The sequence below is a fragment of the Silurus aristotelis genome (genome assembly GCF_946808225.1).
Source record: "Silurus aristotelis genome assembly, chromosome: 22".
NCBI lineage: Eukaryota > Metazoa > Chordata > Actinopteri > Siluriformes > Siluridae > Silurus > Silurus aristotelis.
In genome coordinates, this window is record NC_139595.1 from 14,946,942 (window position 1) to 14,959,779 (window position 12,838).

The 12,838-nt window shown below is 35.8% G+C and overlaps 2 protein-coding genes across 2 annotated transcripts in view; one reads left to right on the forward strand and one right to left on the reverse strand.

Moving 5' to 3' along the window:
- Positions 1–1,442: 1,442 nt before the first annotated feature.
- Positions 1,443–8,849, reverse strand: shox2 (shox homeobox 2). Its single transcript, XM_083524715.1, has 6 exons — positions 8,763–8,849; positions 8,324–8,709; positions 6,439–6,647; positions 3,149–3,206; positions 2,685–2,773; positions 1,443–2,091 (listed from the first exon to the last, which is right to left on the reverse strand). Exons 2-6 carry the CDS (start codon positions 8,574–8,576, stop codon positions 1,834–1,836), a joined length of 867 nt encoding a protein of 288 aa, XP_083380841.1. The 5' UTR covers positions 8,577–8,709; positions 8,763–8,849; the 3' UTR covers positions 1,443–1,833.
- A 2,657-nt stretch (positions 8,850–11,506) lies between these two features.
- The window catches only part of rsrc1 (arginine/serine-rich coiled-coil 1), a 135,308-nt gene continuing 133,976 nt past the window's right edge, over positions 11,507–12,838 (forward strand). Inside the window, exon 1 of the mRNA XM_083526043.1 lies at positions 11,507–11,653. The gene's annotated coding sequence lies outside the window, so the exon portion shown is untranslated. The remainder of the gene's footprint in view (positions 11,654–12,838) is intronic.

Sequence of the window (12,838 nt, forward strand, 5' to 3'; positions counted from 1 at the left end):
ATTGAATACATGGTGAAAAAAACTATTAAAAGATTATTAGATTATGATTATAATTAAAATATATTATAATTAAGATGTTTTTTTATAAGCCTTTTAAAATAACATTTCATAAGTTCTTTTAATTGTGCGGTCCCTGTTTAATAAACGCAAAGTATTTTTAGGTTTATTAATTTACAAATGTAAAACCAGGGATTGTGGGTTTAAGTGCCACCTGGGTTGCCATTTTCTGTGTAGGGAAGATTCATTTTTACATGTTGTACAAGTTTAAAAAAAAAACAATTATTCAACTAGTGTTCTGAGTACTAATTGGACCAATTCCAAAAGATCTGAACTGAAGAAAATAAATAAATAAACACACAAATTGATAATAATTTCATTAATAATTAGTGATAAGTCAACAAACCAATCACTGGTGACTAGTAATCAGTAACAAAAAATATATATAATTCTTATGAATCAAGAAACCATGGATAATTGATGATAATAATAATAATAATAATAATAATAATAATAATAATAATAATAATAATAATAATAATCAGCCTTTCACAGAACAGAAACACAGATCTTGTACAAAAGGTTTTGTGGATTTATTATGAAATGAAAACACTGTGGTCAGGTGAGTTCACGTTTCACAGTAATGATGAAATTATCTTTTTTTTGTTCGTTGTTTGTTTGTTTTAAAAAAAATGTTCAAAGGTATTTCAGGGATATTCCAGGAGATCCGAGCCTGCAGTCCAGGTACACTTTATAAAAAAAAATAAAAAAAAACAAAAAAAAAACACCAACATTACATAGAGATCAACATGACTTTAAAACACGATGTGAATGGGAAAAAAAACTCAGACGTTTTCCCACGATGTCTTCATGAAGCACAAAATAACCAAAAATATCTTTTCATTTGGACATATTGTACACATGTTCCCAGTATAAGATCTGAATCTGTACATTAATACTTGGACCTCAGTGTAAGCTGCAAAATAAAAAAAAATAAAAAAAGAAGGTGATATGTGAAACCTGATATGTGATAAATTCACCATACACTCAATAATAATAATAATAATAATAATAATAATAATAATAATAATAATAATAATAATAATAATAATATGTAAAATGTGTATTAAATGTGTGATAGTTTTTTTCTCTTTGTTTTAAATTGTTTTTTCCCAAATAAAAGTCCACTGGCTTTAGACCCCACCCCCCCAAAAGAAATCGTTCACGTGATCGTTAAAGGTGTCCAAGTGTCCAACTGTTTTCACGTGGCTTCTCTGATGTGAGTTCACCAAGAGCTTACGTGATGGCACGTTTAAAAAAAAAAAAAAAAAAGCTTTCATGTGATTTTGTGTTTTTGTTGTTCATTTTATAGTCCATACGAACAGACATCCATAAGTGTCCTTTTTCACGTGAAACTCTGTTTCAGATAAAACGAGGCCAGCCTCTTTTTTTGTTATCTATTTTTTTTTCCTCCTCAAATATAACTAATAAAGTAGATATTAAACCGAAACGCAGTCTATGCAGAATTTGTGTCACACAAGCGTCAAAAGTCCCAGCTGCGTTGTCACGTGTTCGGAACCAGGTTTTTGTCTTGGACAAACGTCCGGTTCGTCCAGATTGCAAGCCTGCGTCCGGGACAGGGTTCAGTTCGGTTTCACAGTCCGTGTTATAAATAAGCCTTTTTAGATTCTGGGGCGTCCTTCATTAGTGTATAAATAAAAAATAAAATAAGGGAGGAAAAAGGGAAAGAAAGTCCTCGGGTTAGGAGGTGAAGTGTGGCGGTGGTGGTGGTAATGGTGGTGGGTGCGTTGGCGGCTTTGCGCGCGCGCCGGCGTGTCACAGTCCGAGCGCCGCCGCGTGCTTTTTGGCCTTCAGTCTCAGGTCCGCGATGCTCGAGTTCTTGTTGCTGTTCTTGGCGGCGGCCGCCGCGGCCACCACCGACGCCGCCGACGCTGACTCGGCCGCCAGCGTGGCCAGGGGCAGACCGAACGGCGGCGCGGGGAACATCATGTAGGGCGCGTGCGCCGCCAGGTGAGAGTGCAGGTGATGGTGCGCGTGCGCCACGGCGCTGTCCAGCTGCAGCTGCGCCTGCACCTGAAAGGAGAAGGGTGGCACGTTGCAATGACTATCCTACGGACGCACACGTGGGGAGGGGGAAAGGGGGGAGGAAGGAAGGAAGGAAGGAAGGGGGGGGAAATATATATTAACTTCACTGCTGGAATGCAACTACACTCTAAAAACAAATAATAAATGAGGTTGCACCTGTGCAACAAATATTGATGGGTCCAAAAATAAACACCAAAGTTTCCTGCAATTGAAGTCAATTTTTCTGTGCTTTTTTTTTAGAGTGTAGAATGGTTTTCGAGAGAGATCACTGGGTAATGGAGATGAATTTAGTATAGGTTGCATAGCAGTTGTACTTTAAAACAAGATCAACTGAGCAATTTAGATGATAAATATCACCAAAGCTCAGGAAATAATCTATTGTGCATTGATTAACTGTATATGTGTGTATACAGTATATCATCCTATTTCCATATTAGAGCTTTTTTATGGCTGTAAAACAAATGCTTGCATGTCCGTTACCCAAGGTTCAGTGCACCCCGCCTGGCCCAAGCTCGTGCCAAAGCAACATTCGCTCCATGCACTCGGTTTGTCTAAGAGCTCGCGCTACAGAGGACACTTGCCTGTTGGAATGGCATGCGCAAAGCTCCCACGTTGACATATGGCGCAACGCGGCACGCTTCAAACTGACTCGCAGCTCCGATGAGCACCCCTGCGAAGAGAGGAAGTGTGTCACTTGTGTTATGAGCTGTCGTGGACCCAATGTAGCCTCAGCACGCACCAAACTGACACTGGCCACTGTTCATATATAATAATAATAATAATAATAATAATAATAATAATTATTATTATTATTATTATTATTATTATTATTATCATTATTATTATTATTATTATTATTATTAAACGCATGCTGTGGTTTAAATACTGCTTTACTGTAGTGCAGATTTGGAACAGCACGTGCAATTCATGAATATAATAAACTTCTATGTTGGATTCTGCAATTTGCGACTTGTGAAATAGAGATTTGACGTTGAAAACAGTTTAGCGCATATTTGATGTGTTTTATATATGAGCGAACGCTTACCTTTGTGCAACTGGTTTTCTTGTTTTCTGCATTTTGCTCTCCTGTTTTGAAACCAAACCTGTTGGAGGGAAAGAAGTTCATTAGCGTCGCATATACATTCATGGGTTTGCGTAATTCTTAAGAAGAAAGGGAAGACAACAACTGTAGGAAAAGTAGTCTATCACCTGTGAAGACTAAAATATTAATGATGCTTAACCATGGACTTTAATTAATAGACTCTTTCAAACAAAATGCTGTGGACGGACAGACAGACAGACAGACAGACAGACAGACAGACAGACAGACAGACAGACAGACAGACAGACAGATAGATAGATAGATAGATAGATAGATAGATAGATAGATAGATAGATAGATAGATAGATAGATAGATAGAAAAATTACAGATAAATGGGCTGACAGATAGACAGAATATATAAAATATAGTCAAACAGGCAGTCCAGACAGACAGACAGACAGACAGACAGACAGACAGACAGACAGACAGAAAACTATATAAATAGACAATGTAAAACAGGCAGTCTGGACAGACAGACAGACAGACAGACAGACAGACAGACAGACAGACAGACAGACAGACAGACAGACAGACAGAAAACTAGATAGATAGATAGATAGATAGATAGATAGATAGATAGATAGATAGATAGATAGATAGATAGATAGATAGATAGATAGATAGATAGAAAAAAATACAGATAAATGGGCAGACAGATCAAATATATAAAATATAGTCATTCAGGCAGTCTAGACAGACAGACAGACAGACAGACAGACAGACAGACAGACAGACAGACAGACAGAAAACTATATAGATAGATAGATAGATAGATAGATAGATAGATAGATAGATAGATAGATAGATAGATAGATAGATAGATAGATAGATAGATAGATAGATAGATAGATAGATAGATAGATAGATAGATAGATAGATAGATAGATAACAAATAAGAAAGAAAGAAAGAAAGAAAGAAAGAAAGAAAGAAAGAAAGAAAGAAAGAAAGAAAGAAAGAAAGAAAGAAAGAAAGAAAGAAAGAAAGAAAGAAAGGCAAACATCTTAACCACAAGAGAAGACGATTCCAAATGTATAAATAAACTAAGAGAAGGACGAAAGCTTTGATCCTCTTTAATCGGACCACAGTACCCTGGCCTTCTCATCCCCGGTTTCATCTTTCCCTTCGGTGTGCCAGAAGAACCTAATCGACTTTCTGATACCAAACACCAGCATGAGATTATAGCCTTGGACATCCGAGCAAGGCTTTCTGACTCTCCCATTAGTAAAGACGGGCCAAATTAATTACCTTTATCTGTAGGAGAATTCATGTTCCTGAGTCGCTTAATGGCGCCCAGTTCAGCTTAATTACTGTCATAATACTGTCATAACAACTTGTTCACAAAGCCCCCTTTTGAAGATTTTTAGACCCGATCTCTTTATTATATAAAAAAAATAACTGTTATTTTTTTTTGTCATCAGCAGCTGGGATTTGGAGATTAGGAGTCTCATTACTATGTTAATCTGCTGTGAATCGCCTCCTGTAGCACAGAAGCTGCACAGATGAACCCGAGGTTCACTTCATCAACACGACTCTTTACTTTAATGTTGAAAAGGAAATTCTGGATGCAAAACGAAAAAAATTTATATTATTTTTGTTTGCTAACTAACTAATACTGATTGAATGGATGCTGGTGTGGGATTTCATTTGTTTTTAATCATTTATTACACATAAAAAAAAATGATTTTATTTGCATTGTAAAAAAGACATTTTTACAAATCAAATAACATTTATTTTTTTTGTGAATGTGTGCATGCAAACAGCTAGATTTTTTTTTTTTGCGTGAAAATGATATATAATGTATGGTAATCCGCGCTCTCCCTCACTGGGGGACACAATGCGCTTTACCCAATGCGCACTGGGACTCACGGCAGAAAAAAAAGGCGCTCAGTTCACTTTTTCTCTTTTTTTTGCACAATATTGATAAAGGCTATATTCAGAAAGCGAATAATATTAACTCCTTTGCACGCAAATGAATAGATTAGAAGAAATCCAAAGAGGATAATTGTCTGCTTTTTTTTTTTTTTTTTTTTTTTTTTGGAAATCAATCACACCGAGATGTGATGTGTGTATTCATTATCACTGCTCTCCGGCTCAAATGCTCGTCTCTCCTTACACACAGACACACACAGACACACACAGACACACACACACACACACACACACACACACACACACACACACACACACACACACACACACTATAAGCGCAAGTAGCTCTGATTATGTTTCTGTGCAGATGGCCTTTCCCTTTCGAGGAGAAAAAAAAAACATGCTACAGATGTCGCCTGTGGGGTCAACTTATAGCAAAAAACAAAACAAAAAATAAAAACAAAAAATACATAAAAATAAAAAAAACAAGAAAAAAAGAAGGAGAGCGATTTTACAGCCTAAAGTTAAACCAAAAAGACTTCAAATGGGTTCAGATTTAAAGAAATTATTAAAGCAAAAAATTTATAAACAAAACAATCATTTTGTCTAGATTTATTTTAGGGTCATAATATTTCTATTATGATTTTGAAATATTTATTTAAATTAATTCATTTTTCCCTATGTGATTTCTCTTATTTATTAACATTTCTTTCTTTCTTTCTTTCTTTCTTTCTTTCTTTCTTTCTTTCTTTCTTTCTTTCTTTCTTTCTTTCTTTCTTTCTTTCGTTCTTTCTTTCGTTCTTTCTTTCTTCCTTTCTTTCCTTCTTTCTTTCAGACAGTCAATCTAAAAATATACCATGTCTACAAATTTTCGTGACCCCCACAATTAATATATAAATATATGGCAACCACATACTAATTTTCTGTAACAACTCTTTGAATGTATTTAAGTATTATTTATTAAGTAATATTTATTTATTTATTTATTTATTTATTTATTTATTTATTTATTTATTTATTATTTGCGTTTTAAACAAGAATCAGAAACTTCCTTCTTGTTTCTACGAAAACGGTCTTTATGGATTAAACAGAAAAGCATTGCAGGCTTCTTGCATCAGATAAATGTTTGCAATTAACCACGCAATTCAGGTTCATGTTCGATCTGAAGTAAAGCCACAACCTCGTGCACAAACGCAACCCCGTTTTTCGTCCAAAAAACGCCAACAAAACAAAACAAACAAACCGAAACGAACAAACAAAAAAAACATAAGCTTAGCCCAAAAAGGTGCATAATAAAATGCAAGTCGTGCTTTCCAGCTTTCCATTGAAACCCACAGCAGACGGAGAGAGACCGGTTCGTACCTGCACGCGCGCCTCGGAGAGCCCGAGCCGCTGACTCAGCTCCTCGCGCATGAACGCGTCCGGATAATGCGTCTCGTCGAACAGCCGCTCCAACTCGTTCAGCTGCTCCAGAGTAAAGTTAGTCCGACTTCTCCTCTGCTTGATTTTGGTCTGCGTCTCATCCTCGGTCGGCTTGGCGTCCTCTTTCCGTTCCTTCACCTCCAGGATGCCTTCACGGTGAAGAAGAAACAAGAAGGGTCACGAATGGACTCGGTCCCAAACCGAGCAATAAAGAAATGCTATGAACTGAGTAGTGCACGAGAACCCGTGTTTCCTTCAACACGCGAGGACGCGAGCCTGAGATCTGAGGAGGTTTGAAATAAATGGCTGCGCTCTGGAGGCATCAGTCTGCTTTGCCTGATATCAGTCACGAGTGTTTTGTTCTCCTAAGCAGAGCTCTTTAATTATTTACACCTACTAACCTACATATACACGGTGTACATCAGCTCACTACACTCTCATCAGCAGCGGATAAACAGCTCGCCAAGTGGGGTTTTTAATGTAAAAAATAAATAAATTATAAATGATATAACACTGCACTACACTAACACAGTGCATATTCAAGGGGGAAAAAATATTCAATAATTTCATGCATTATTAATTCATACGAGCTAAATAGACCATATGGAACAAATATATGCATCTATTATTATTATTATTATTATTATTATTATTATTATTATTATTATTATTATTATTATTATAACTAGTATTATCATGGTCGTTGATGATAAATAAAAAATATAAAAACATACAATAATAATAATCATAATAAAGATAATGATAATAATATAATAATTATATAGATATTATATAATAATAATAATAATAATAATAATAATAATAATAATAATAATAATAATAATAATAATAATAATAATAATAATAATAACAAAGAAGCAAAAGAGAAAGAAAAAGAAGCAGATGGAGAATATTTTTATAGTATAATATTTTTACATTCGAAGATAATATTTTTTGCACATTTTTGTCTGAATGTTACAGTTCTCCAGATCACTGCTTTCTGCGACACGTTATTATGATCATCATTATCACATCATCACCATTATTATTATTATTATTATTATTATTATTATTATTATTATTATTATTATTATTATTATTATTATTATTATATTGCAGTTCAGTAACTTTATTAACTGCCCCATAATAAGTGTGAAGGATTGTAAACTAAAGCGCATCTCATGCTGTAGTGTGTATTTCAAATGCTGACCTGTCCAGTAGGTTGTTTCTATTTTTATTTCGTTTTCAAAAAAATCTATTTATTACTTCCATAATCCAAACATAATCCGATCATTTTAGTTCGGGTAATAGTCATAATAAATGCCCTAGCCTTGGAAATGTGTTTTTTGAAACGTTTTAGAGTAAAGACGGATCTGTGTACACACGTTTTCCACTTCACCAACGTGTGTGTGAGTGTGTGAGTGTGTGTGTATTTGTTAATGTTTTAACGCATTCGTGCAACGTGTACGATTGAAAAATTTGTAAAGTTTCCTGATGGGAATATTTAATTGGTTATTATGTACTGAAAATAAAATTGTACATGTAATAATAATAATAATAATAATAATAATAATAATAATAATAATAATAATAATAAACAAATTACTAGAATAATGGGAGAGAGGCAGAATTCTGTCGAGCCCAAATTATTAGCAATTATGGCCGTGCTTAAATATTATTATTATTATTATTATTATTATTATTATTATTATTATTATTAATAATAACAAAAGCTTGTCATTATGCATCGACTGACCTCCTTCTTTTCGACGGTAAAAAAAAACAACAACAGGAAACAAAACAAATAAAAAAGTGAAGCCCTCACCGTCTGTAAGTTTGGGACTCCCCGTGTCCCTCGTCCTCTCCGGTCCCGTCATGTCTGCTTCTCTGATGGGTGAGCGCGCGACCGCTCCTCGCGCTAGAACGCTACTCACGTCCTCGCGTCCGACTTCAACCTGGAGCGCTTCCCTGGCGCGCGCCGAGCCCGTCTCCAGCACTTCCCGGTACGTGATCGCCTCCTTCTTCTCCTTCACTTTCTGATCAAAGGACTTGGACACGAAAGCGGTGAGTTCTTCCATCACTGGTCCCAAGAAGAAGGGGAAAGGAAAAGAAACCCCGCCAGTCTTGTCTGTTCTCTCTTTTTTTCCTTTTACTCACTTACTCAAGCTCAGTTTTAACAGTCTAAGGAAAGACATCAGTGGTGTTTATTCTCTGTGTGAGATCTTATTCTCTTTTTCCTCACGAGCTGAGTGCGGACTGCCAACTCTCGGAGCTCGCGCTCTGCTCGACAGCTCGGAGATGTGGGCCGGTTCCTGGACTCGGCGCGAGGAGTTACAGACCTGCTGCTCGCTGAGCCGCGATTGAAGTCACACTATTTATACTTTGCAACGCCTGGCCCCTTGATCCGTGCAAATTACCTCCCCTCAGGAAGCCGGGATGAGCCCCCCTCCCTTCTTCTTCTTCTTTTCTTCTTCCTCCTCTTCTTCTTCTTCTTCTTGTTCTTCTTCTTCTTGTAGCTGTGCACTAACGGAGGAGGTAGTGTATGTATGCGTGTTTGTATGTGTGTATGTGTGTGTGTGTGTGTGTGTGTGTGTGTGTGTGTGGGTGGGTGGGTGGGGGGGGGTTATCAACCCCTCATCCTCAGCTTACCCTCACGAGGATGCTATTGGTCATCGATCCAAGATTGACAAGGACGGACAAATGAATGCAATTAAGCGCAGGTTCCGTGGTCGCGAGTTTAGGGTTCCTCGCGCCGGAGCGTTTTTTTTTTTTTTTTTTTCAACGCGCAGGGGTGCGGTTTTACACGTGCAAACGACAAAACCGAGCAGCGCGTGCAGACGAGGACTGACGACTCCTTACTGAACGGTGCAACCAAAAATCGCCAAAATCGATCTTGTGCAAAAAAAAAAAAAAATAGCAATCTATATGCAAGAGACTGAGATGCATGTCAACAGTTGACTCAATTGGAGATAAACAGACTTTTTTTTGGGATGTTAGTTTGTTTAACACTTGAATGAAATACCAGTGCATAGGAGTGCACGCGCGAGGAATGTATTGCTTCTTGGCATTAGAGTTGCATATTTCTATAATTATTCTGCATTCTATATTATTATTATTATTATACAATATTCTATTTTATTATTCTGTATTTTACATGGTCTGTTTTATTGTCTATAATAAAGAATGAATATCTATAAGGTCTAAATGCAAGCAGATTAACGCCACTGCATATCTTCAGCCTATTAACCATAAATATCTCAATTCCCTGAGCTGCAACTTTATGCCTTATTAGAGGCTTAATTGCAAAGTACTTTGTTATGAATCCGCGCTGGAGGTGGTTAATTACTGCAAAAACTATCCACACAGCTGAAATGATTATATATTTTGAGTAAAAAAAAAAGGATAAATAATGCATCGTTTGCGGCGAAGGAAACCAAATGCCTGTGGGAACGCAGCAATTTAGAGGAAATTAAAAAAGACAAAATACAACAAGATACAGGATCTACCAAGTATATCATATCGAGGCGAGCCAAACTGGAGGCGTTTATTGATAATCTATATGAAATTCTTCTTTCCAACAATTCGCCTTATTAAATATTTATGATGCCTTCAGAACCATGAGCATTCATCAGATTTCCTTTCAAGCGTCCGGAATGTTTTCTTACATCCATGAAGAAGAAAGTTTCATGTTTTACTGGTCATATACAAATTGGACACTCTCTCTCTCTCTCTCTCTCTCTCTCTCTCTCTCTCTCTCTCTCTCTCTCTCTCTCTCTCTCTCTCTCTCTCTCTCTCTCTCTCTCACACACACTCTGTATATAGTTTATAAATAAACAAGCAACAATAGCCTTAATTATCTATCTATCTATCTATCTATCTATCTATCTATCTATCTATCTATCTATCTATCTATCTATCTATCTATCTATCTATCTATCTATCTATCTATCTATCTATCTATCTATCTATCTATCTATCTATCTATCTATCTATATACACACACATACACACACACGTATATATATATATATGTTTGTGTGTGTGTGTGTGTGTGTGTGTGTGTGTGTGTGTGTGTGTGTGTGTAATTTTTTCATGTATTACAGTTATTGTTACTTATTAATTAATTCATCAACCAATCTATCTATCTATCTATCTATCTATCTATCTATCTATCTATCTATCTATCTATCTATCTATCTATCTATCTATCTATCTATCTATCTATCTATCTATCTATCTATCTATCTATCTATCTAAACGAATTTTGAATCTAAATTATTTTGTCTCATTTGCTATATGTATAAAAATTACACTACATTGCAGACTCAGTAGGATTCGTGCACAGAAATACAGCCTTTTTATATTATTTATTATGATGCAAACATTCAAATATTCAAATATTTTTTTTATGTTTTTAAAATCGAGATTTCACACACCCGATGCATGAACATAAATGATTCTGCTTGTATGATAATAGATAAAATATAAAATGCGAGGGGTTGTTGTATTGTTTTGGGCTTTCCATGTTTGCTAATGTTTTTATTTAAATTGACATTTGTGCATAGACATTATCTATAGTGTTTTTCTTTCATCACACAGGTAATGAATAAAGATGAGTTAAATGCGTGTAGACATTAGTAAACCGAATTAAAGATCTGGTCATCATTAAACATTCTCAAATCACAATATTATAAAAAAAAAAATACAGTGAATCTGATTATTGTGCATGGTTATTGTAGTGGTAGAGTGGTGTGATTTAATGCTGTCAGATTTAAATCAATATAAATATATGAAAAGATTTTAAATTATTATCACGTGCTGCTTCTGCATAATTGTGATCTGAATAAATTAGAGTGTATTAAGTTCGAGATAAACAAGATATATTTCCAGGATTGTTTAAAGCGAAAATATTGCACTTTTGCCTGAATATGTGAATAAGAGTAAACACACGTATGAGAGCGCAGGAGAGGTGACGTGATGTGAAGAGAAGAGAAGAGCGATTGCTCTGCGTTCGATTTTTTGTACTGGTTGGTTCCCGAACTCGCGCGTCACTCTATCGAGTAGTAATGTCTGTTGTGTCACTGCATGGCGCCTGGGTTTGAGTGTTTTGAAGCTTGTGACCTAAAAGAGGCTCATTTATAAGACTTGGCAGCCGGTAAGCAAAATGTGTTAAATAAACGTTTATTTTTAGTGCTTCATTCTGTTATGTTTTATTGCCTAATACTTTATTTGTTGTTTAATAATGGCGCCGTGTTTGCGCGAGCGAGCTAGCTAATGCTCGGTTTGGTTAGCATGTTCAGCTCAGTGATATTTCAGACAGGATAAAGGGTAAGAATGCAATTTTCTTGAGAAATTTTGTATTATTTAACATAGTAGGTAAAAACAACAACTTGTAAGAACATTTTATTTGTTTTTTGTTTTTTTGTAGGTTTGTAAGAATATTTGGGAGTTTGTATAAATATTTACATGCGTCTCATATTGGCTTTGAAGAAACAAATAAACAAACAAATGGTTCAACCTTAAAATGAACCCCTGACTGATGTAAACATTCATTACCTTGTTAAATTGGCATGTGTCAGGCAGAGGGATACACAAGGCAGCAATGGTCGGTTTTTGAAGTTGAAGTGTTGAAAGTAGGAAAAATGGGCAAGCGTAAGGTTGTGATTTCACACCTTAGTCCTTCTGTGGTGTCCTACCTGAATCAATCCACCTCTTAATACTGTTATAACACCACCATGGCTATAAACACCCTCAATATTATACAGAAACGCAGTATAAAAGAATGCTGCATCACAGACAGGTTGCTCATACAGCGAGAACGAACGTCTTAAAGCAAGAAACCCACTGAAGACTTTTCTCTTTTCACGTTGACCGCATACGTCGTCTCTAGCAGAAGCATCAGTATTGACCTCATAAAATGACAAAAATACAGTTCCTTTCGAGTTCTCTAACCACAGACACCCTGTGCAGTATGGTTTTCCTGGTGATTTGATATGTAGGAAAATTGCTGGGGTTTTTGGTCCAAATTCTACAGAAAAGAAAATTAAAAAGCAAAAATGGTTCTTGAAAAAGCGTAATTAAGAAAAAAAAAAATAAATAAAAAGTATTTCCTGACTTTTTCTTGAAAAGTCTGCCTTAAAAACTTTTTTTTAATTAATTTATTTTTTAACCAAATCAATAAATTTTTCTCTGTCAGCAATTGTGGAGTGAGAAAACAGCTGTCTACACGGATATATTTGAGCTTGTGCAGTTTGCTACGGATGCGAGCTTCGAGTGCGCTCTCTGACCATATAATCAAAGGACGTGAAAATTATTATTGTACGGCTGCTAGATGGCCTTG